Genomic DNA, 25785 nt, shown 5'->3' on the forward strand with positions numbered 1-25785 from the left:
CAACATTACCACTGCAGGTTTTAATAGAGTGGGGTTTGGCTTCATGTTGTCAGTCCATTGTATTCACTTCATTGTTTGATAGGCTTGAGCATTGTTATTGTTAACAGTTTTACGAATAAAAAGGATTAGAATAGCTACTTTTGCTGTGCTTGGCTTAATTCAGGATAACTACGGTTTATGTGGTTCAGTAGAAAAGTCCATAGCTATCTTCCATTTTTAGTCCAATGTTTATAACATTTTGCTTCATATTCAGACTGCTCGAAATAAAACATTGTCGGGACGTTGTAAAACGTTTATCGAGTTTTCTTCTTTGGTTGGTTTGTTAAAAAATAGATGGATGCTCTTTGATTGCCAAACGTGACAAAGGATACCCAACCTCCAATTAGTTAAGATATCTCACCTCCAATTAGTTTATATATCCCATTACTAATTTGATTGTATTATTTGATCGTACAAATAAACTCAAATTGGAGAATAGATAGAATTAACTAAAAACAATTTGATTATATTATTGATCGTACAAATAACTTCATAATAAATTCTAAAGCACATATATATATATATATATATATATATTCTGATAATCAGAATTGTTTTGTTGTTAAAGATATCGAGCTCGACTTTTTTTTTTTTTGGAAAAATGTTAAATAAATCGAGCTAGACTTCCAAGAGCCAAATCTATATAAGTAAGGTTTTTAATTATTTTCCTACAAGTTTGAAAGATACATATATATATTTATATAACCAGATAATTTCAGACCGAGTAGCACCTCATCTTCAAACTTTTACAATCAATATGCATCAAGCGGCAGCTAACATATCCGACCCCGACTAACAAAAACGATAGACACTAGATTAATGCCATTTTATTCATCTGAGTATCACACACACGAACACACACGCACACACACATAAATTATATATATATATATATATATATATATAATATATATATATTATATATATATATATATATAATATATATATATATATATATATGTATGTATAATGTAATATTGAATGTAGATAAGATCAAGCGTAGAATAACATTGCTAAAAGATAGATTATGCTTCGTAATATTACTATATACGTCAATCTCACACTTGTCTTTCATGGATGTTACGTGGTCAATTTGTCACTAAACTGTAATCATGTATTTTGGTGTTTTGCCATGCCCACGACAAAACAAAAAACGCAAAACTTGAGATTAAAGGATTGCATGAGTTAGGTTCCTTTTTCCAATCATGGACCTAACTTAACAGTATGACATTCGACTTAACCTTTCATTTGCATTATTCTCACGTATGTTTGTGTACATCATCTCATTTCACAAAACAAACAATAAGACAAAATTATAAACAGTTTTGTCGACCACTTTCCCTGAAATAGATGACTCACCAAGAAACATTCAAGATTGAGGGTTTGTTAGGCTAACAACCTCTTTGGTTAAATCTTTTCAAACCTTTTTTTGAAAAGAGGGCCACGTACGAATCCTTTAAAGAGGACGTGATTCCAAAATGTACAAAGGTATGTCTACTGGTAAAGGATTCATTATTTCATTCCTTATACTTTTTCGTAGTAATAATTCCACATTCACTTAGTTCGTAACTTCTTATAAAACAGAGTAGCATTCACTAAGTTGCTTGTTATGACTTATGATGCATGGGCTATGATTATTTTAAATGTAAACATTAATAGTTACGTTTGCATTTAAACTTTCAACCATTATTTTTCATTTATAGAACCGGAAACCTTTTCAGACCTTAGAACATTATAGCTAGTCGTCGAATTTTAGAAGAAAATTTTGTTTTCTGCACAACTTGTGAAATAATTAAAAATAATAATTTTTAGAATATATATATATATGTTAAATTCTTGGAAATAGGACAAAATAATTCAAACTCAAGACGATTGTGTTGATGATTTGAAATAATGTACTTTTATTGAGGCGTTAAGACTATGGTTACGTTTAATGAAGAACATAATATCATTACATCAAAACATAAATGGGAACAGGAATTGATCGATCTCTTTCTCGAAACAAACGAAAAGGAAAGAAAAAAACGAAATATAAATCATAGATCAACGAAGCTCTTTCGGAGACTGAGCTATCCCGGCCATTACCGAAATATCATTCTCATTTTATGAAATGGCCAAGTGGAGCATGCATGAAGGAGTCAGATCCTTCTTATATTATTTCCTTGGCGCAGCTGGGTCATTCTGGATTTGAACCAGAGACCTCGCCGTTTACTCCGAAATTTAGATAAAAATGGAATTGTTCGTCCACGGAGGGTGAGTCAGGGCCTAGGCAACTGCAAGCATATCATCCTAAATGTATACGTACTTCTAGTTTGTATTTTGGTGTATTTAAAGACGTCCAGACGAGAAAAATGTTTCTTAGAAAATTACAAATTTTTATATATCATTTTTCAATTGAAAGTAAATTTTGTTATTCAAAAAAAGCTTGAACTATATATCGATGAATTCCTCGCGGTGAACCGGAATAAAAAGCTTTCATGTACACCTAACCTCTTAAAACGTTTATCGAGAGAAGATGATTCCTTACTTGTTGTCGGAGAACTAATCAAGTTAGGTAGCCAAAGATTGATCTTATCCATGCCTGCGCACATTCATTTTCTTATATAGGCTGGAATTATAATTTGGAACACTTATCTAAGAAAAAAAAACAGGGGTTCCCTGAAAGTAATCACTCCTAACAAAAAACAACAATGTTTATTTTCCTTATTGTATGGATTTGGCTGATAACTTATGACTTACGAGTTGAAGTGTGCATTAATTTGCAGTTTGTCCAGACGGTTGTTGCTGCTACCTTCATCAGTTTACACATTTAGTTCCGTAAGATAGTACCTAAGCTAGACATTGTGAACCTTCAATCAGATAAACTCAAATGGACAAAACTTAAACCCTATTTACTCGGACGGGTATAATAATAAATAATTGTACAAATATTTTAGTATTATTGGTTCTAGTAGGTTCTGGAGAGTTCTTAAATATAAAGTTATTTCAGGAAGTCAATATAAAACCTCTTCTCACATCAAGATATTAATTAATGAAAGATTAACGTATGCTGATTGTATAATTGAAGTAGTACAAATCCCGAAGATGAGATGTGAAGAAACATGAAGGACGTCGGAAATGTAGAAATATGCACGAGTGCGAAGTTTAATCAGAAAGTTTGGTGCATGAGAGCTCTACCAATTCACTTTTTTTTGTCGGACAACATTACCATCGTAACACTCTCTGAACTGCTTATCCATCTGTATCGAGAAATCTCTATATATCTCTGGATAAAATACATTTCATGTTTCGAAAGTACGTATGTTTTTTTAACTCCTTTGAAATTACAAAATATAGATAAAGTATGACACGTACTCTCGCTGCTTGTGTTTTTAACATTGAATTATTCTTTCATCTCTTATTAACTGGCCTAGTTTGAATTGCTAGTTATAATTTGAAAATTCTCTGTATGATGTAAGTTTCAAAGACAGCCAAAAATAAAATACAAATACTAACATCGAGTACCCTGTAATACTTATGGAGATATGTGTATTCATTATCATATAGAATTAACAAAGAAAATTATGAAATTTTTTTGAAGAAAACCCTAATTAAAGCTTGTTGCCGATGCAGCAACAGACGCCACTTAGGAAAGCTACTACTGTCCAAACTTTTATGTCTTTGCTTCGTCCTTCACTCTCTATAAATTCACTTAATCTCTTCTCTCTTTCACTCATCAAGTAATATTTTTATTTTTCACTTCTTTCTAATTTAGAGTTCATTATAAATTGAGCCAACAAAGGGAGTTCGTAAAGGAGTAGTTTGGCTTTTTGGTTGAGTTATTCTTAAATTGCTTTTTACAACAACTATCTACTTTTTTGGAACACTATATACTATATCATATAATTCTTCTACTAAACATGTGTACTGGAAAATCATCACACACAAAATCCCCACCCAAGGTTATTCAATAATTAGTTACTTACTTTTTCATCAACTTCAATTATTAGTTACTTTTAGTTGTTTACTTTCGTGCACGTATATACATTGCATGTAAGTATGCTTGCACGTGTATAGAAATCTGGGCACGTGTGACATGTTCTTATACGTTATTAGTGACAAAGTTTTTTTCTCCTTGTTTTAAAAAGTATGGGAAAACAAGTCCAACTTCTTCTGTACTCTCCCTGGGTTCCAACGGTAAAAGAATGGTGAGATGAAGATTTCATTTTCTTTATTTACTTGTTTATTTTTCTTGTGAGGCAAATTTTAATGAATGTGTATAGTTTTAACCATTAAACTCTACATTTTATCAAGTTTCTTCATTTTTACGTACTCATGGCTAATATTGGAAAAAGGAAAATCTTGCTTGAAGGCTCTAACTTGCGTATATGTTTGGCCTAAAAACCAATTGATGAACAATATAAGTTTATGCCTTCAAAGGTTTTTTAGCAAAAGAAATTCCACCAATACTTTTTCTGTTTTATTTATTTGTTTTTCAAAATAAATTAAAACAATTTCTATCCAAAATGATGATAACATCAATTTTCTGCCAATTTCAGTATAATCAAGTTAAATCTTGAATGTTCTTTTTTTTTTTTGAAACACACTTACTTTCATTAAAACCTCATGAAAAGCTTCACAATTAAGAATGTTCTAATAGAAATATTACTAACGAAATCGGAATCTATAGGGATATCCCACTAATTAATCTAGTTTTTAAAATGTCACTTCATGAAAAGCTTCACAATTAAGAAATAGTCTACCAAGGTTTCATTTTCTAATATATAACAAGTTAGTTAATTAACTACTATTTCACATTGAGTTACTCTAGGTATATTAAACCTTAAGTTGGTTAAAAAGAGTAAGTAGTATCACACATTCACACGTTAATTGTGTTCTACTGTATGTATTTATATTATGTGTTACTCGTCAAGTTCTCGATTGAAAGTTGTAAACAAAGAGTAAAGTATATATCTTGGAGTGTACTTAAATACCATAGTGATCAATCATGTAAATCCTCGTACAATGACTCAATTTGCGATCGTTCCATGAAAATTCTATCGTAGACCAAAGTGGAACTCAAAGACAGAGCGCATGACAAAACCAAGGCAGCCGCTTCTAAGGTATACTCATACAGAGATTCTATGATAAATTGTAAAAATGAGTTTTTTCATTAAAATAAGATAATAGATATCCGCAAAATAACACGTAAAATAAAAAGGCATGTTACACGAAAATATTGTACTAAAGAAAATATGCAAGTTGCAACTCTCAACTACGTCCTATAAATATAACTGTTATATATATCAATGCATTTTGTGTTTACATGCATTAAGCCGTCTCAAATTATTTGAAATGTTATACAAAGTTCTTCGATAATATATTTGATTAGTTAAGGTCAGGTCTTACTAAAAACAATCAAGAACCTTGCAATATAGAAAATATTAATATTATTTTTTTATAGAAACACATCTTCCAACTCTGTTCTTGCTCAAATTCACCAATTGCACATTCTAATATACGGTCTTACATGAATATATTTACTTCTGCGACTAATAACATGCATGTAATTGTTTTTTTCCAATCAATCAGAATGTTGCAAAAGCACCAGCAAAAGAGAACAAAAAGCCTCTTGCGTTCAAGCTTCACTCTGGCGAGAGAGCAGTGAAACGTGCCATGTTCAACTATTCGGTTTACACAATCTTCCTCTGTAATTTTTATTAATTTTACTATTCTATTTCCATGGAGCTCGTTCATCATTTTCGCAGGTTGCAACTAATTACTATATCACGAGACTGCAAAAGAAACAAGAAGAGAAGTTGCAAAAGGTAACTTACAAAAAAGGCTTACAATTAGCATCAGGCTAGAGAACAACCTTTCAAACAGTACTCTGACTGGTTTTGGTCTCACTTGGACTGTCTCCTACGAACACAATACATGACTCTATATGAACCTGGCCAGTCGAGAATTGAAAAATGATTTAGCTGCTTTGGTATAAGTAATAAGTGTATAAACGGAATAAACCGTTTCGTAAGAAGATACTAAATCCAGGCCAACTTTTCTCATATGATATGGGTCTTTTTTGGTTTGATATCAGTCCTTAAGTAAAACACATCGATATAACGAAATTTCTTCAGCTAAAGGAACGATTTTATTTAAACTCGGTTTAATACGGTTTGAAAAGAATTCTCAATATTAAACCGAACCGTGAAACAGATGATAGAAGAGGAAGAGATTCGTATGCTAAGAAAGGAAATGGTTCCGAAAGCTCAACTGATGCCTTTCTTCGACCGACCTTTCCTTCCACAGAGGTTAGTTTGGTCCGAGAACGATTCTCAATGATATATAAATAGTATTATATGATTCATATAGTTTACTACTAATAAATCTGAATTAATTTTTTTAATATATTTGAGTGTAGATCAAGCAGACCGTTGACGATGCCAAAGGAACCAAGCTTTGGAAATGTTAACAGTACTTGTTGGACTTGTGTGTTCAACAACCAATACTATCTCTATCATATTCACCATGTTCATGCTTAAATCTTAAGAGCCACTTGCTCAGTTAGAGGCTTTTGCTATTTTCATTCCAATCAGTTACCCTTTCTGCTTTTTCGCCTTGGCAAGTTTCTGTCTCTCATCTTTTGCGCTTCTTCTTGTAATTTTTCGTAGAGTTAAATAAATGATCGATCTCTATACAAGTAGTCACTCTCATTTGTTCCGTATATCCAGTTGAGTGTTAAAGTTTTTATAAGCAAAATCAGAACAAGATGATAACAAATATGGAACCATGGAAATTTTCAATCCAAGGCTAGTTGATTGCACAACTATAGATTGTAGTTTATCTTCTTCTTTTTTTTTTTTTTTTTTGTAACACACATTATAGTTTATCTACAACTGGAGAAATGCTAATGGAGATTCAAAATAGGTTGGCAAATATTATTTGATAAAGTGGCATTAGTTAGCTATATGCAAATGATGAGGTGAACAGCTCAGGAAGAGCCCAACTCTTTTTTTTCATTGAGAAATATTAAATACTAGGGGTGTGTCCGCGCTACACGCGGAAGGTCGTGAATTTGTTTTATTCCGTATATGTTATATTTTTTGTTTCATGCTAGTGTTTTATTTTACTTATATATATATATGTTTTTATATGTATAGGTGGTGGTTAAATAGTAATTAAATACATAAACACAATGTATTTGGATGAAGATGATGGAGGTCCATGTTTAGAATAAGGGTTAGTTGAGTATTTGTGTTTTTACATTTTGGAACTAATTTTATGTTATGCAAACGTTTAATTTTTTTCTTGTCTTTATTAAAATTTATGTATGTCAAAGAAAGTTTTATTATCAAGGAGGGTCTTTTCTTTGAAGTTGTCGATGTTTAAAAATATTGGGCTCATGTGACGATATCTAAAGTATATATATTTTCCATTCTTTGCTTGCATGAGAGCGTGGATTTAATGACTTTCCTGTTTATAAAAGATTTTTTTGGAGCTTAATTGGTGCTTACATAGTTATCTAAGATTTCTTCTTCCCCATTTAAGTGTTTTGGTATATTTGGAGCTTGTGAAAGTCAAATATATCAGAGAGACACTTGTATGTACGTAGCTTGTAACTCGACGGTCTGCTCCTATGGTAGTATTTATTTTCATTTGGCTTTTTGTTTTCTAGGGCAGTTATAGATAGCTTTGATTTTTTTTTATGGTGAACATTTAAGTGTTTTATTTTTGGCCTTAACGTATTCGGACTCGAATCATTGATAACGGTTTTATAGTTAACGACATATAATGACATTAGTATGGCAGAAAAACAGTTAAGTGGAGGAATATTAACTCTGTCCATGGAGAATTATATGATCGATTGATTAAGTCTGTTTTCAGAGCTCTGTACCTAGGTGTTCTGCAATTGCATGGTAGCTAGTTTGTGCTGATGTTTTTTTTTTTGGTTTTGGTTGATAATACGTAGAAGCTATGTTATGTATTCCTTTCAAATTCCAATTATCATTTTCAAATAATGTAAAATGTTCTGTTTTTATCATCCAGAGAATTTGAGTCATATGGTCAACGCTTTTAAGGTATGGTTGTGGGTTTAAATATCTTATAAATATAGGTTAAACCTGACATTAGATATTTGTGTGGGATGACGTAACCTCAATATATTGTTGCACTTAGGATAATCGCATCGAGTTTTTTTAAAAAAATTGCATAATATGTTTTAAGCAGGAATAATTATAGATTTCATGTTATCATGTTTTGGGCAATTTAAATTGCCTCTTTTTTGGTTTTTTATTTTATTATTTGAAAACATAAAAGAGAAAGGTTTGAGTCTAAACTCATCGTAGCAGGAAAATATTAAAAACTGGTGAATTGATCTCCAAAAGGGAGACAATGACCCACTTAAATGGTTCTTAGTTACCCTCAGCCAAATGCCTCCACACATGGTTCCACAACTTTAGAGGGTTACCAACCTTGTAGTAGGTCAAGATCCGCATGAACAGTCGAAGTAATTGTTTTCCAGTTGCCCAATATGATGCCTCATCTACAGCTTCATGCCACTCTTTATCATCGTCTAGTAACCCTCTAGCATAACATACATTCCGAAACTCTTCGAACATCACATCACCAACAGTATGGAGGGCATCAAAACTTGATGGACCTCGTATAACATTAACCAAAATCCTCAAGTAATAGAGATCACCAGCAGATGGGTGGATGTAAGTTATCCTTCCTATAGCAGTGACCTTTTGTCTTGGTGTCCAGATTATTTCATCACTGTGGTATGTAAACCTACTCTGAAATTCAACAAAGGTTAGCTCTCGGGCCTCTTCATAAGTCTCATTTGCGACCATCCATGCTGTGAACATAGTCCTATCTATATCTGGTCTTCTTACAGTCTCATGCTGTAAATTGGCTGATTTCTCATACAGTCTACAGGCAGACTTCCCACTTGTGGAGTCATTGTCGGGTTTGGAAGACAACCTATAAGTAGTATATTATCAGATAATGGATAAACTCATGTATTGCCGTCACGTCAAAATAGAGTCCGGCTTGCCGTCACGTCAAAATAAAAATGAGTCCCAGAGATAGCATTGAGATAAAGTCGACCTGCATATAGATTAACACAAAGATTAACACATGGAAATATGAAATCTCCTAAATATAATACGAAGCTATTCACCTCCTACAAACTTAGGATTGATGTTCGTAGCCACCATCACTCTAGGTTGGACAACACCAGCCTCCAGCCTCTTGTGGAGTAGCTCAGCTACACTGTCGAAAACACTGACGCACACAGTTGCATCGCTGCCAAGGATAAAAATTGTTCACATCATCTCCTCTTACAATTGTATATTATCTCCTAAATAAATAATCAATTATGGGCAGAAAAATTACTTATATACTTTGATAGTAACCATCACTCGCTGAGTTGTCTGAGCGTGATCATTGTACGTTGTCCTGATATCAGAAACCTCACCAATGATGTCTGTAACAAAGATAATAATACCGTATAAGATAAGATGTATGAATACATAGATAAACTTCTAACGAACGAAGAAGAGATGAAGACACACCTGGAAGATGAACGTTAGTGTTAGCTAACGCCATGAGTTCCTCAAGAGTTCGGAACCTGAACAGCTCAGTAGGGATCGGATTATCAACTGCGGCCACTTCAACCATCTTTGTAAACTCGTTCAGCCGGATAGACACAACAAAATCACAAAGCTTGAAATGATTGCTGCTTCTAGTCACATCAAATCCACTAAGCTCATACATAGCTCCTTCACGTAGAAGTTCTCGGAATGTGTTAAGCCGATGGACAGAAACAGATGCTTGGATAAGAGAAGACTGCAGAATAAGGATGTAATCAGAAGCTGTAATCCAAGTTTAAAACAGATAAGAGGTTTAAACAAAAAAAATCTCACCTGATCATCCAACAGAAGCATATCGAGACCCATTAGTTCACCGCCCTTCTTAGCATTCCTAGCTTCCCAAAATCGGAGCAGGCGTGTCACAACGATCCGAGCACAACGTCCTCGCCTCAACTCGGAAAGGGAGATCTGGGGAGCAGCCATAGTTCACGCCGGTATGTGTTTGAGTTATGAGTAGGAAAAAAAAACCTTCTGTGATAACCATGAAGCCTTGAATACCTATTTATAGGATACAAATCCTGAAGAATCCGAAGAGATCGAAGGTTCTGGTGAATTGAGGAGTAGTGGGGAGAGAATTTACTGAGATTAAATGTTGTGTTTATGGATTGAACATAAATCGCGATCCGTTACTTGATCTCTGTTCTACGACGATGAAGATGATGATATTAGGATTTAGTTTCGTGTCAGTAGACGGCGTGGAAAAAGAGGAGTGGTTGTTGGGCCAAAATTAAAAAAAAGCCCAGCATAAACATCAAAATCAGAGAAAGCCAACCCAAACCAACAAACAATAAACACAAAACCCAAAAGATAAACGCCTTCCGTAAATAATCAAACGTATGAGACGGTGCTGACGTGGAGATTTCTCCTTCCCCTGCGGTGATGACGTGGCAGGCCAGGTGAAGGGAAGTTCTCCTTTATATATCTAAAGTATATATATTTTCCATTCTTTGCTTGCATGAGAGCGTGGATTTAATGACTTTCCTGTTTATAAAAGATTTTTTTGGAGCTTAATTGGTGCTTACATAGTTATCTAAGATTTCTTCTTCCCCATTTAAGTGTTTTGGTATATTTGGAGCTTGTGAAAGTCAAATATATCAGAGAGACACTTGTATGTACGTAGCTTGTAACTCGACGGTCTGCTCCTATGGTAGTATTTATTTTCATTTGGCTTTTTGTTTTCTAGGGCAGTTATAGATAGCTTTGATTTTTTTTTATGGTGAACATTTAAGTGTTTTATTTTTGGCCTTAACGTATTCGGACTCGAATCATTGATAACGGTTTTATAGTTAACGACATATAATGACATTAGTATGGCAGAAAAACAGTTAAGTGGAGGAATATTAACTCTGTCCATGGAGAATTATATGATCGATTGATTAAGTCTGTTTTCAGAGCTCTGTACCTAGGTGTTCTGCAATTGCATGGTAGCTAGTTTGTGCTGATGTTTTTTTTTTTGGTTTTGGTTGATAATACGTAGAAGCTATGTTATGTATTCCTTTCAAATTCCAATTATCATTTTCAAATAATGTAAAATGTTCTGTTTTTATCATCCAGAGAATTTGAGTCATATGGTCAACGCTTTTAAGGTATGGTTGTGGGTTTAAATATCTTATAAATATAGGTTAAACCTGACATTAGATATTTGTGTGGGATGACGTAACCTCAATTATATTGTTGCACTTAGGATAATCGCATCGAGTTTTTTTAAAAAAATTGCATAATATGTTTTAAGCAGGAATAATTATAGATTTCATGTTATCATGTTTTGGGCAATTTAAATTGCCTCTTTTTTGGTTTTTTATTTTATTATTTGAAAACATAAAAGAGAAAGGTTTGAGTCTAAACTCATCGTAGCAGGAAAATATTAAAAACTGGTGAATTGATCTCCAAAAGGGAGACAATGACCCACTTAAATGGTTCTTAGTTACCCTCAGCCAAATGCCTCCACACATGGTTCCACAACTTTAGAGGGTTACCAACCTTGTAGTAGGTCAAGATCCGCATGAACAGTCGAAGTAATTGTTTTCCAGTTGCCCAATATGATGCCTCATCTACAGCTTCATGCCACTCTTTATCATCGTCTAGTAACCCTCTAGCATAACATACATTCCGAAACTCTTCGAACATCACATCACCAACAGTATGGAGGGCATCAAAACTTGATGGACCTCGTATAACATTAACCAAAATCCTCAAGTAATAGAGATCACCAGCAGATGGGTGGATGTAAGTTATCCTTCCTATAGCAGTGACCTTTTGTCTTGGTGTCCAGATTATTTCATCACTGTGGTATGTAAACCTACTCTGAAATTCAACAAAGGTTAGCTCTCGGGCCTCTTCATAAGTCTCATTTGCGACCATCCATGCTGTGAACATAGTCCTATCTATATCTGGTCTTCTTACAGTCTCATGCTGTAAATTGGCTGATTTCTCATACAGTCTACAGGCAGACTTCCCACTTGTGGAGTCATTGTCGGGTTTGGAAGACAACCTATAAGTAGTATATTATCAGATAATGGATAAACTCATGTATTGCCGTCACGTCAAAATAGAGTCCGGCTTGCCGTCACGTCAAAATAAAAATGAGTCCCAGAGATAGCATTGAGATAAAGTCGACCTGCATATAGATTAACACAAAGATTAACACATGGAAATATGAAATCTCCTAAATATAATACGAAGCTATTCACCTCCTACAAACTTAGGATTGATGTTCGTAGCCACCATCACTCTAGGTTGGACAACACCAGCCTCCAGCCTCTTGTGGAGTAGCTCAGCTACACTGTCGAAAACACTGACGCACACAGTTGCATCGCTGCCAAGGATAAAAATTGTTCACATCATCTCCTCTTACAATTGTATATTATCTCCTAAATAAATAATCAATTATGGGCAGAAAAATTACTTATATACTTTGATAGTAACCATCACTCGCTGAGTTGTCTGAGCGTGATCATTGTACGTTGTCCTGATATCAGAAACCTCACCAATGATGTCTGTAACAAAGATAATAATACCGTATAAGATAAGATGTATGAATACATAGATAAACTTCTAACGAACGAAGAAGAGATGAAGACACACCTGGAAGATGAACGTTAGTGTTAGCTAACGCCATGAGTTCCTCAAGAGTTCGGAACCTGAACAGCTCAGTAGGGATCGGATTATCAACTGCGGCCACTTCAACCATCTTTGTAAACTCGTTCAGCCGGATAGACACAACAAAATCACAAAGCTTGAAATGATTGCTGCTTCTAGTCACATCAAATCCACTAAGCTCATACATAGCTCCTTCACGTAGAAGTTCTCGGAATGTGTTAAGCCGATGGACAGAAACAGATGCTTGGATAAGAGAAGACTGCAGAATAAGGATGTAATCAGAAGCTGTAATCCAAGTTTAAAACAGATAAGAGGTTTAAACAAAAAAAATCTCACCTGATCATCCAACAGAAGCATATCGAGACCCATTAGTTCACCGCCCTTCTTAGCATTCCTAGCTTCCCAAAATCGGAGCAGGCGTGTCACAACGATCCGAGCACAACGTCCTCGCCTCAACTCGGAAAGGGAGATCTGGGGAGCAGCCATAGTTCACGCCGGTATGTGTTTGAGTTATGAGTAGGAAAAAAAAACCTTCTGTGATAACCATGAAGCCTTGAATACCTATTTATAGGATACAAATCCTGAAGAATCCGAAGAGATCGAAGGTTCTGGTGAATTGAGGAGTAGTGGGGAGAGAATTTACTGAGATTAAATGTTGTGTTTATGGATTGAACATAAATCGCGATCCGTTACTTGATCTCTGTTCTACGACGATGAAGATGATGATATTAGGATTTAGTTTCGTGTCAGTAGACGGCGTGGAAAAAGAGGAGTGGTTGTTGGGCCAAAATTAAAAAAAAGCCCAGCATAAACATCAAAATCAGAGAAAGCCAACCCAAACCAACAAACAATAAACACAAAACCCAAAAGATAAACGCCTTCCGTAAATAATCAAACGTATGAGACGGTGCTGACGTGGAGATTTCTCCTTCCCCTGCGGTGATGACGTGGCAGGCCAGGTGAAGGGAAGTTCTCCTTTATATATATAGACTAGGGTAAAACCCGCCCTACGGGCGGGTAAGCAAGTGAAAACAATCAAAATATTATGAAATATATAGTTAAATAAAATAATATTATATTGAATATTTTGTTATTCTTGTTGATTATAATATTTTGTTTTATTTTAAAATATTATGATATGAATGTCACTATTTCACATTTTCATCAATGTTTTTTTTGTATTATAATCAATAATTAAAATGTATTAATTTACTCAAAACTGTAATTCAAATCAAACATTTAATTATAATTTATTTATACCTGTAATATTTTTGTTAATTTCTCTTATACATTTTATTTAATACATATTAATTTTGTGATTTAAAAAATAAAATAAACGATTCACTACAACTTTTTTAATTGTTAGCTAGATAGTATACAAATGTAATATTGATAGTTACTATATAAATTTGAAATATTTGAAATCAAAGCCAAACTGGCGACTTGAAGGAGATGAATCGAGTTGACGGAGGGAGAGGCCGTGAAGAAAATGAAGAGAAGAATAGATTGTGAAGTTTGAGTTAAAGAAATCGGAAAAACTGCAAAAGGTCAAGGAAAAATGAATCGATTCCTACTTTATGTTTGTTATTGGATGTTTGCCATTTATGGTATTAAACAATGATCATTTGCTGTTAGATATGTATGTTATTAAACAATGATAATTTGATGTTAGATATGTTCAGGTGATACAATACTATGATTTTATTATTAAAAGTCAATTTACTCTGTGATTAAATATTTTATATTCGTATAAAATAATATATCTCAATTTTAAAATATATTATATGATATTTTTATCAACTAATATATTACAGTATATGATATAATTTCGGATCAAGTCATATTTTTCACCAAGTTTTTTTAAATATAATCACATTAGTGAAAATTCAACGTTCAGAACAAAAAAAAATTACAAACTATAAAGTCCGAAAGTAACTCTATGGTACCTACATAATAAATTAACAAAAGAAATTAACTTTGTAAATGAGAGAGAGAAAGGGAAATTAAAAGTGATAGCATACAACCTCTGTTGTAGGTGTTCTTGATGCCACAAACAACACGAACAATGTCTGCAGAAAAATTTGGTAAGAAAGGTTGAATACAGATGGACAATTATTAAACCAATAAAATGTTAGCTAATTGAAAAACCAAGATTAGAAACAAATACCCGGCAAATCCACGTTTGTATTAACTAAAGGCATGAGCAGCTCATATTTCTGAAACCTGAACTGTTCTGTAGAATAAAGACGTCTACATAAGCTCCACAAAGTTGGTCAGGTCGTTGAAGCGAATGGAAACTGGTGAGTCAGTGAGTTTGAAGTGGATGTAACTTCTTGTGACATTGAATACACTTAGCACAGATGGCATCTTCCTTCAACAGGTGCTTCAAAGTATTGAGTCTATGAGCCCCAGTATAACCTTGAACCAAGATGGACTGTAAAACTTAGGGATACTGGTGATCACTTTCAAAATTTCATAAAGGTGCCAAAAAAATGTTGTGATTTGTTACCCTTCTGAAGATTGGAAAATTCTTTGAAGAACTTACTTTAGTGCTTTCGCAGCTGTGGCTGCAACACATAATGATCCAACTTTAATATGTTCAAATCCTCAATCCACCTATTTATGCCAAATACGAATTCCTGTAACTCCTGAGAAGCATAAAAGAAATCAGTATTAGAAAACAATATTCTCTTTAGGTGTGATTGGATGGTTATACCAAGGATTTTAAAGGCAATCAACGATCTGGGTTTTTCCACCGTAGGCGGAAGAAGACGACGCTGGTGATGCTCGTCGACTCCTCTGACTCTGATCCCCTTGAGACGACTTTCTTCGTTGGAAGAAGCTTTGTGATTTCTCTTGGGCACCTTGCGTGACATATATATATATACAGAGCTTCTATATACAGAACTTCGGTGATGGGGAAGGTGAAAAATCTTGATCGATGAGGAGAAAGTGGATGACTTGATTGCATACTATAATCATTGTTAATAACTCTGTCAATTGAATTGAGGGAGAGATGAACCGACGTGGTTACGTTTCATACACCAGCGAGAAAGAACCTGTATCAACGTGGATTAGGGTTCGTCTTCTTCTCAGCTTAAAACATGATTTCAACCGATGTACCAAATCTCTTATCGTCTGTCTTCTTCTCTCTACAGAAGAATTTCTCTTCTTTTTCTTTGAGAATTTTGTCATAGTCTGGCTTCAACCGAAGCTTGGATCATCACACCGAGGCCCGTATCAAAAGAATCATTAAAAGCCAAGAAGAAACGTAAAGATGAAATAATTCGGAGATGACACGTGTCGATACTATGGAGCTCGAATTTATGTGCTGGCAGCTGAGGTGGACACCCTGGGAAAGAAGCAAAGCCTATTTTATTAGTAGAGATTTTTACTAAATTATTATTATTGACTAATATTTTTTATCAAACTCAAGTTATATAATGTATTTAATAAATCTTTTTTGTTTGGTTTGTTATATTTTATTAAAATTAATTTTTTAAACAATTTTTCAATATATGTTTTGATTATGTATACTGTTTAGTTGTGGTTTTATTTTATTTTTCTTGTTAGTTTCCTTAAATTTGAGTAGGTGTGGACGTTCGAATACCCATTCGGTGTCGGTTCGGATCTATTCAGGTTTTCGTAGTTAAACATTTCAGCTTCATTCGAATATTTATAAATTTGGTTTGAGTTCAGTTGGGATCTTTGTTGGTTTGGTTTGGGTTTCAGATAACCCGTTTAAATTTATATTTTTTTCAAAATCTAAAAGAAAAATAATAATATATAACATATAAATTTGAATATTGTATGCCAAAATACCTAAATGTTTTTTAAAAAGTTACCTTATCTTGAATATTTGGATAGAGAATCAATAGATTCAAGTTTTTTTGGTGTTTTGAATATTATTTAGCTATTTTAGATATTTAATTTTAACTATTTGTATATATTTTTGAATATGTTGAACAACTTTAAAAATATCTCATATATTTTGAACAGTTTTTTAGATATTAAATCTAAAATTAAGTATATAAATTAGATTTGGATCTATTTGGATACCCAAAATATTTTAGTTTGGGTCTGATGCGTGTCTGGTTTTCTAGATACCAAAATTTTAAACATGTTTAGATCTTTAACCAGTTTTGGTTCGGATTCGGTGCTACTTTCCGAACGGATTCGGTTTTTGGATTCATGTTTATTTGTCCAGCACTAAATGTGAGTGTGGCGACAGAAAGCATTTCTGTGAAACTCGCTCTTTTTCTTTTTATTGACTTGAATTTAGTGAAACTAAACAAAATCGTAAGTGGGATTTCCTCTGTTTTTGGGAAATTCTATCTTTATTTTTTTAAATTATATAGTTTAGATTCAATTGTGTAATTTAATTATTTAATAAATATTAATTAATGTTTCACCAAGTTCAATTTGGTTACCAAATTTTATCGTATATATATATGTTCTATTTTACTATATTGGTGGTCTGACAAAAGGCCACAGCCATACCTATATTGGGCAATCACCAACAGTCACCACCTCTTCGTACAAAAATCACGTAACAAAGACATTAGTCATGAACGGTTTTTTCAGTAGCTTGGTTGGATGAGTTGAACATGCTGAAATTAAGAACCAAAATTGAAAACGCATTGATAATATCAAGATAATGATAAAACATTGAGGGAATGATGTGGTTGCCTTCAGGATCTAATTATTTTGTGTTTTCGTTGGCAGTGTGAGAGGTGAGATTTCTCAATGCCGAGAGGCCTATTTTATAGGAGAAAATTAGAGAAAGATCAAAGAGCAGAGTGAGATGATTTTGATAGTTGGAGTTTATTCTAGACTGTTACAGTATATGATCAGAGACTACATATGAAGTGTCTTTCCACCAAGAAGCTTCAGACGCTGTCACATGAAGATGTTTGTTAGCGATGAAGTCTGCAGCTCTTTTATATACTCTTCTTGTCTTCTCTCCATGAGTTCATGTAGCCTTCTCTCCAGCTCATAAGGACATACTCTTTGTTGCTCCTCCAATAGCCCCAAACATATTCCTTCTTAATCCTCACTCTTCTCTGAAAAATCTTGTAAACTGTTTCACAATAACAGTTCCATTAGAGAAGACATTCAAGATAAATGTTATGTGTGAGCGAATGCATTTGAGTTCAGACAATGAATCAAATAGGTAATCGCTTGAATCTCAAGGACTTTAATGTCAAGTACTTTACCATGAGCGTGGAATACTTACCCACTTATTCTTGACCAATCTGAAGAAGCTCAAGGACTCTAATGTCGAGATGATCAATATGTTAATGTTTTTAAAGACCCTTCATATCCAGTGCTGAACAAAAACTGCTTTATTTGCAGTTCTAAAGACAAAATTAAGAGAGAAATTAGTCGATAGATTGTTTATACAATGATCAATCCTTCTATGAAACTAAATTCAACTCATTGCCATTTAATTCTTCAATCAATCAACATTCATGTCAAACATTATATAAACTCCATTATTACTGATCTTGCAAAAATGTGTAAAGGGGAAAACTCACACTCGCTGCACTTTCAGATTGGAATCTAGAAAGCATCGAGCACATGCTCCAACCATTATTAACCATTTATTGTTCATGTGTGTATCTTTTTCACATTCATGAATTAAGATTAGAATATCATAAATGAATCCCAAGAAACAGGGCAGATTCAGTCGCTTACCATAATCTTGCCACCGGTGGAGGTCCAAGAGGAGGAGCCGCTGCTAAAAGATTCAGCAACTTTCCGGCTATTCTCCGTCGTAATCCTCACATGAGAGCTTTCCACCTCTCATGGTTTCAGTTTTTATGTTGCTTTGTTTCCTCTTTTGCTGCTCCACCTCTCCGTTTTTGGCTCGGTCTGGCATGAACACATCCTACAATCTATTTGGCCACATCTCGCCTCCGCCGCATTAACATCTCCACGGCTCCTGCAGTCTATTTCACCTGAGAGCTAGCCATTTCTCAGTAAATAACTGGATTTTGTTTTTCAATAGATTGATAGGATGATTTCGAGAGTAGGGATGCTAACCTTTTATACTCGAAGTTACAGCGCTTTTCAAGAGAAAAATTTGTATTTAAGGTAGATCGTGGATGATGATTCAAGAACGACTTTAATAGGATGAATCTGTAACTGCTGGATTCTTGAATCGTTAGGAAGAAGATGAAACAACTTGATTAAAAACCCTAGAGGGTCGCCTGATATCGCAACGACAGAGAAGAAACATGATCAAACAATATAATCAAAAACGACGTGTTTCGAACATCCCTACTTACTTTCTAAAATTGGGCTTTATGAAGCAAAGTAAGAGCCACGAATGTAGACAAAGCCCAAACGAAATCTACACCAGAATAAATGGAACGGTGCGTTTAGCATACAGCGGACACGTGTCGAGACGACAGACACCGAGTTTCTGACCTGGACGCCTACGTGTCTTCACCAGGAGAGAGCAAACTGTTTTTTATAGTAATAGATTATAGTTTTTCGACTTCGTTATATTTAGCTTCTTTCTTGTTTCCTTGTGAGTGTCATTCCACATTTAGGAGCTCGAATCCATCATTTTGTCCAAACCATACTTTCATTAAAAATTTAGAAGAGTTTAATCCACATGGTCAAGGAGAATACATCAAAACCACTAAAGACTGAACAAACTCAAATACTGAAAATTTGAATAAGCAAAATATAGATGGACAATACACATCATAACAACATATCATAAGAAATCCTATAGCAAAAGCTTATAATCATCTTGAATAATTGCATATCGTGTAACTTGAAAGATCACAAACACTGCAACAAAGGCATGAGAGCATCAGCCAGGAAGAAGATCCTTGCAAAACTAGCTCGAATCGATCTTAAATGAGAAAAAAAATTTCTACTAAAAAAAGAGAGTGGAATTAGATTTTGTATGATCCATGAGTTTAATTTGGCGCTCCTGGCAAAACAATTACGCGATTGGTACAGTTTCCAGATTTTCTATTAGCTCCTATTTTGCGGGAAAAAATACTACAAACTTACTTCGCCATTTCGAGTAAGTTCTACATATAATCCTTCCTATGTATCTAGTATTTCAGCGGCTTGACATTTATTATTGCTGGATGTTTTCATAAGGAAGCCATCAAAGGCTTTCCACAAATTGAGATTTGGCCGTAGAAGAGTCGAATTGTATCCAGGAACAGGAGAATACAAAAAGGTAATAAGAGAGGCACACATAGAGGGTACTTAGAAGTCGGCAAGAGAGTGAGTAGACATGGATATCGCGAACAGACCGGCGAGCATTCAAAATACAAACCGTGGAAAACAAAAAGCTCCAATGTGGGATTCGACAAAAGTTCATTCAGGATATGAAGTTAATATGTGGGAGGATCGTTGGATTCCTACAACACCAGCTAGACTAGCACGGCGTAATGTCCCGGTGGTACATCCGAGATTAATTGTCAGCGACCTTATCAAAGGAGAATTGAAAGAATGGGACGTCGAGATGCTTAAAAATTTTGTTTTAAGATGATATGCCACTGACTCATAAATTGTCCATAAGTCAAACCACTTATCGAGATACGTTTTGTTAGAGTTTGAGAAAAATGGTCAATATGCTGTTAAGTTTGGGTACGGGGTGGCACAGAATATCCTAAAGAATGGAACATAACATGTCTATATGGAGTCCAGTATCACCGTGTTACAAGCCTTTGCCTAGAGAACAACGGCTCTACATAAGATGTGTTATATTATTTAATAGCTTATTACTAGCCATATAGCGGTAACAAGGAATCTGATATGTTGCCATATATGATGTGAAAATCATTTTTCTCAATGTGGGGACCCTGATAAGTCAGTAACTCATGTCATCTTTGAGTGCCCACCAACCTAACAGACATGTGCTACCTGCAACTCCATCTATCCCGAATATTTTCCCGCTATCAAGTGTTTATGCAACATGGACTATATTTTTTGGAGAAAACAGTTTTAATGACCCAAAACTAGATAAAAATCTTTGGATAATTTGTTATTTTAAAAAAGTTAAAGCGATAAATTATTCAGAGGGATAGACTGTACCTCCAAGAACTAATCATACACACAGTGGAAAAGTGCCAATCTTGGTTCTCAGAAAATGTGCTTGTTCCTACAACATCACAACTAGTAAGTAACTCCGAATCACAAGCCACATGATTGGAGAACATATATTTGGTAGATGGATCATGGACTACTACCTCTAAATTCAATAGATGCGGTTGGGTATGGATAGACATCTCTGAGCAAAACTAGTTAATGAGGACAAAGAGCCTAAGACACCAGGATTCAGCTTTACATTCAGAATTATAAGCACTGCTTCGGGGGATGGAAAATATGCTAGTACATTCGACTTGCTAGAATTTTGGAATATACTACAAAGACCTGATCACAATGATTAAAGAACCACATGCATAACCAAATTTCTCAACAAAGATGAAGGAGATAAAATATCTTCAAAGACAATTCCAAGCATTCAAGATTTTGTACGTTCTTCAAGATTTTGTACGTTCTTCAGAGGCAAAATCATCTAGTGTTGCTTCATTTTCATATTATGATTGCGTTTAGAAGCATGTAGTATTGCATTCATTTATTTAAGGAGCAATGATAAATCACCTTGTAAAGAACTCCTGCTTAGAACTCAACATGGTACCCTTGTTACTCTCTTTGCTCTTTACTGTCCCTCTCTCTCCGTTTTTCTCTTTCTCTAAGTCATGAATGCTACGAAAAGTGGATGCAGACACGTTAAAAAATCTGTCTTTGTATAATAAACATGTGTATGGAAAAACATTTTTGTTATAAATAAGGTACTTAAAAAAGTATTTTGTTTTTCTTTTTCTCAGTTTCATGTCAGATCAGATTAACAAAAAAACACAGTAACCGTTTCAAAACTCATTTATTTTATAAATTTTAGAGAGGATATGCAAGATAATGCTTAGTTTACATATTTACAATTACAGTATAATAATATAAAAATATTTTGGGTTGAAAAACTGATATTAGTTTTGTTTTCTCAACATGAAACTATTAGAAAACATTGTGTAAAATGTTTAGATTTGTTTTCATTATAAGAATATATTTTACATCTAAAGAATGTATGTTTTCATTCTCTAAAATATATTAGTTTTAAGAGTTCTATCTTTTCACTATAAAAATAAATTAATAATAGAAATCTCAATTAATGTTAAAAGTTGTTTCTTCATAAAAAACAAAGATTAGGTTTGTTTTGCCGACATGAAACTATTGAAAAACGTTGTATAAAAATTTTAAGATGTGTCTTTCTTCATCATAAGAATTTATATTTTACATCTAAAGATTGTATGTTTTCATTCTCTAAAATATATTAGTTTTAATATTTTTATTTTTCATTATAAAAAATAAATTAATAATATGCATCTCAATTAATGTTAATATTCTGTCTTTTCATAAAAAAAGGCTGAGATTGTTTTTGTCTTTCTAACATGTAACTATTGGAAAAGGATTATAAAAAATGTTTAGATGTGTCTTTTCATCATAAAAATATATTTTACATTTATTTTTCATTATTTAAAATTTATTAGTGTAAAGAGTTGTGTCTTTTTATTATAAAAGACAAATTAGTTTTAAAAAAAAAAACTGAAATATCTTAATATGTGTTTTTTTATAAATATTGTCAATTTCATTGTGCAATGTTTATAATTAACGTGTCTTTTCATTCTAATAATGTGTTAAACTTGTATATGGTTTAAAATGATTTTCATAATGAATTAGAGTGTCAAAGTCTGTATTCAAAATATATTGTAAAAGCGTTATCTTAAAATAACTACTTTAAATCTGAAAAGTCATGACTATTGATATAGATCTTCAAAAAGCTATAAATAGTTCATGTTCATAAGTCTCTCACTGTAAATGTTTCATAAATTTACTAAAATAGTGAAGAAAGAAAATTTTGTGAAGTTACCTGCTTATTAATTGTTAGAAGATATATATTAAAATGAAGTGTTGTCAACAAATGATAATTGGTAGAGTTATTCATGTTTTGAATAGTTATCAGTCCTTTTTATCCTATGAAAATAAAAGGTGTGTTTTTTTCTTCTTAAAACTGCATTTCTGATCATGTATTTCCATGAACACATGATTCATATATGATATGAATACATGAAATTTTCTCGAGAATTGCCTAAGGTCTAAACAATTTTATTGGAACAACGTCAAAACACACAACGTTAATATGTGTGAATTATGAGATTTAAGTGGTCCCGACCTTGTAGGGGGGGGGGGGGGGGGGGAGGGGGGGGGGGGGTGGGGTTTTTCACTGCATATAATCGGAACCCAATTGAGTAACAACGCCAAATAACCTCCAATATCGTTTTCAAAGTAGTTGATGTAATACCAAGAAAACAAAAAAGATTACTAAGAAGAACATCGCAAAATAAATTGAATTAAACCTTCCTTTTGATCTTATTATAAATGTAGCCACCCATTTGACTCTTCGTTCACCAATTTCTCTAGGTGAAGATGGTTCCTTTTTTCTTGCTTTTATGAGAGGCAGCAGCCCCTCCACCATCTTCTGGTTCTTTCTCTTGATTCTCCTCCTCTCTCCATCTCTAAAAGTTTCATATTGTTCAACTTTTCTGTACTTTCTTATGTAACGTTCTGTTTCGTCTAGTTTACTATATTTTGTGTATTTCTTTGTTTCATATTGTTCTTTGTGAATTAATATAAAGTTATAGATCGTAAAAGCTGGTTCATTTTGCAACACTATGTTCTTCAGGATTTTTCATCTCACATTCTATGTTCTGAAATAAAAATATTTTCGTATCGGATTTAATTAGTGTATCTTTTGTGACACTCTGTTCTTCTTGATTCTCCAACTCTCTTTCTCTTTTAGTTCTTTTAGTGTTTTTCTTTGTTTCATATGAACAAATGAAATAATTAATATAATCTTCTTTTACAGAATTAATATATTCTTATCGATAGTGAAAGCCGGTTTCTATTGTAACACTGTCTTTCGCGATTATTAAAACCTTTTCTCCCTCTCTGTTAAATTTCTTATAATTACATTGTTCAATATTGTATTTTCTTTTGTAACACTCTGTTTTCATCTACCTTACTAACTCTCTTTGTGTATTTCTTTTATTTTTTAGGGGAACCACCCGACACCTGTTGATCCACAAAGCCAAATGGCATCACAATCACTACCCTCAACATCTACCTCTCCACCTAGACATCTCAGAAATAGTACGGGCCATAGTCTTGCCACCAATGAAAGCGACCCATTCATGAACTTAGCCCACCTCAGCGCAGGAGTGGGCGTTTACAAGAACGGGTCCCAGAACCTCATCCCATGGATAAATTGAGTTGGATATCGTTGGGGTATTGTTTCATGACTGGAATCGAAATGAATGGGCTTTACGCGCAAGTGCAAGATCCAATAAACATCACCTCAAGAGTCCAGATTGTATTGTATCTCACAATGATAGCGCTATGTAGCTTAATTGCAACAAATGCCATCTTCGCCAGCGGGCACCCAAGGGCGGCATTTTTCATGGATCGGGCTGGTGTAAGTATTGTGTTGGTGTCTTGTCATTGCGGCTACCCCCGGTGTAAACATATTATACTCTACGGCGTGTTTACTTCTTCTGATATCGGCATATCTTCTTTAACTTAGTCTAATATATAGGACCCCCTAAGGAACACATGAAATGTCTGTTTAGTTAAACAATTAAAGATGTGTCTAGTATGCTGCCAGTTAAAAAAGATAAACCCAACTAACACTATACTAGGTCGTTGCCCGCGAATTCGCGGATATAAATATTGTATGGAAATATATGTTATGTATACAATGTCATATAGTTTGAAACATTAAATATATAATTTTTAACTTCAAATAGTTTGAAAAGTCGTAAAATTTCTATAAATTTGATGTAAAAATAACTGATGAATGTTTAGTAATAACAAATGCTTACAAAATTATATATGAATTATCATATTAACTTCACCAACACATATTATACATCTTCTTCGGTCTCTTCTTTTTTATATCATTATCATTTCATTCTATTTATAAAAAAATGCTAATGTTTTCCTTACTTTTTACATGTTTTTGCCAAATATTTATTTCTCTTTCTAAATAGTAATACAAAACATACAAACAATAAACAAAAGATTCATCTTAGAATTATGTTCAATCGTAACATTATTATTTTTAATCATAATACTACCTTATTCCCTATATTATTTGACTTAAATGCAAAATATTTTTTAAATCGAAATTCTCACATGCTCTGTTAAATATAATCCGTCCAATCTTCAAAGCCTAATTATTTATAAAGCATATATTATAAGAGATTAGTTAGTATTATAGATATGAATATATTTTTATATGAATGTGAAATCATTATTTTGATTTCTATAAATTGTTTTATATTCATTATTTAATATTGTATATAAATATAAAAAGAATTGATCAAACATTATTACACTTTCTATAACTTTGACATTAGCTACCATTAATTATTATTTGTAATATCATTTAGGTTATTTGGCAAAAGAACACAAAGGTAAAATTAGTTTTGGAAACCTTCCATTTAAATGGAAATTGTCTCCATCTTATTCAGTGTTTCCCATATTGTTTATATTCTAAAATCAAAGTCCTAGACGCCTCAGCCAATGGAATATTGCTCAAGCAGATGATGTGTAATTTCTGTTTTTTTCTTTTGAAGCATGAGAATGACTAAAGCTTTTGTTTTAAAAGTTTTGATGCATTTTTAATATCTTCACCATCTTTTGAACTTTGACATGGAAGTACTAAGAGCTATATCCTCATTTCTTTAATTTCATGCTTGCAGCTTAATCATGCCCAGCATCTTGAAGGAGCTCTGAATTATTCAGTATGCCAGAATCCAGATTCGTTAGACATGTGTTTCAGTTAAATCATTTTGGAGTATTGTGTTGTTGTTGTGATTGATAAGCCTAAACATCATAGCTTTTCCAGATTCGTTAGACATGTTGT

General features: G+C 33.4%; 3 protein-coding genes and 2 long non-coding RNA genes across 10 annotated transcripts; 2 read left to right on the plus strand and 3 right to left on the minus strand.

The window, feature by feature from the left end:
• Nucleotides 1-3773: 3773 nt before the first annotated feature.
• LOC117133622 (protein TPX2-like) lies at nucleotides 3774-6859 on the plus strand. Of its 5 annotated transcripts, none has more exons than XM_033290282.1 (7): nucleotides 3774-3851; nucleotides 4167-4226; nucleotides 5085-5141; nucleotides 5611-5709; nucleotides 5787-5846; nucleotides 6235-6329; nucleotides 6440-6738. In XM_033290282.1, the coding sequence occupies exons 2-7, from the start codon at nucleotides 4224-4226 to the stop codon at nucleotides 6558-6560; spliced, it is 435 nt and encodes a 144-aa protein (XP_033146173.1). In that variant the 5' UTR covers nucleotides 3774-3851; nucleotides 4167-4223; the 3' UTR covers nucleotides 6561-6738. The 5 variants fall into 5 exon arrangements, with proteins under 5 accessions (XP_033146173.1, XP_033146172.1, XP_033146170.1 ...); XM_033290279.1 differs by lacking the exon at nucleotides 3774-3851 and adding an exon at nucleotides 3876-3980 and having other exon boundaries at nucleotides 5823-5846; nucleotides 6440-6859; XM_033290278.1 differs by lacking the exon at nucleotides 3774-3851 and adding an exon at nucleotides 3876-3980.
• Nucleotides 6860-8960: 2101 nt separating this feature from the next.
• Nucleotides 8961-10171, minus strand: LOC117133623. The gene is made up of 6 exons (XM_033290283.1): nucleotides 9945-10171; nucleotides 9594-9867; nucleotides 9415-9505; nucleotides 9200-9324; nucleotides 9052-9126; nucleotides 8961-9000 (listed from the first exon to the last, which is right to left on the minus strand). The coding sequence occupies exons 1-5, from the start codon at nucleotides 10092-10094 to the stop codon at nucleotides 9053-9055; spliced, it is 714 nt and encodes a 237-aa protein (XP_033146174.1). The 5' UTR covers nucleotides 10095-10171; the 3' UTR covers nucleotides 8961-9000; nucleotide 9052.
• A 909-nt stretch (nucleotides 10172-11080) lies between these two features.
• Nucleotides 11081-13342, minus strand: LOC108871623. Its single transcript, XM_033290284.1, has 6 exons — nucleotides 13107-13342; nucleotides 12756-13029; nucleotides 12577-12667; nucleotides 12362-12486; nucleotides 12214-12288; nucleotides 11081-12162 (listed from the first exon to the last, which is right to left on the minus strand). The coding sequence occupies exons 1-5, from the start codon at nucleotides 13254-13256 to the stop codon at nucleotides 12215-12217; spliced, it is 714 nt and encodes a 237-aa protein (XP_033146175.1). The 5' UTR covers nucleotides 13257-13342; the 3' UTR covers nucleotides 11081-12162; nucleotide 12214.
• On the plus strand, nucleotides 13201-13562 carry LOC117133624. The gene is made up of 2 exons (XR_004457557.1): nucleotides 13201-13267; nucleotides 13342-13562. It is a non-coding gene; the product is annotated as an uncharacterized LOC117133624 (long non-coding RNA).
• A 3947-nt stretch (nucleotides 13563-17509) lies between these two features.
• Nucleotides 17510-22933, minus strand: LOC103863723. 2 transcript variants are annotated; one of them, XR_632080.3, is made up of 4 exons: nucleotides 18816-22933; nucleotides 18468-18730; nucleotides 18007-18127; nucleotides 17510-17850 (listed from the first exon to the last, which is right to left on the minus strand). It is a non-coding gene; the product is annotated as an uncharacterized LOC103863723 (long non-coding RNA). The 2 variants fall into 2 exon arrangements; XR_004457558.1 differs by lacking the exon at nucleotides 17510-17850 and having other exon boundaries at nucleotides 17909-18127; nucleotides 18816-22926.
• Nucleotides 22934-25785: the final 2852 nt, after the last annotated feature.

Source organism: Brassica rapa, chromosome A04, assembly GCF_000309985.2.
Source record: "Brassica rapa cultivar Chiifu-401-42 chromosome A04, CAAS_Brap_v3.01, whole genome shotgun sequence".
Taxonomy (NCBI): domain Eukaryota; kingdom Viridiplantae; phylum Streptophyta; class Magnoliopsida; order Brassicales; family Brassicaceae; genus Brassica; species Brassica rapa.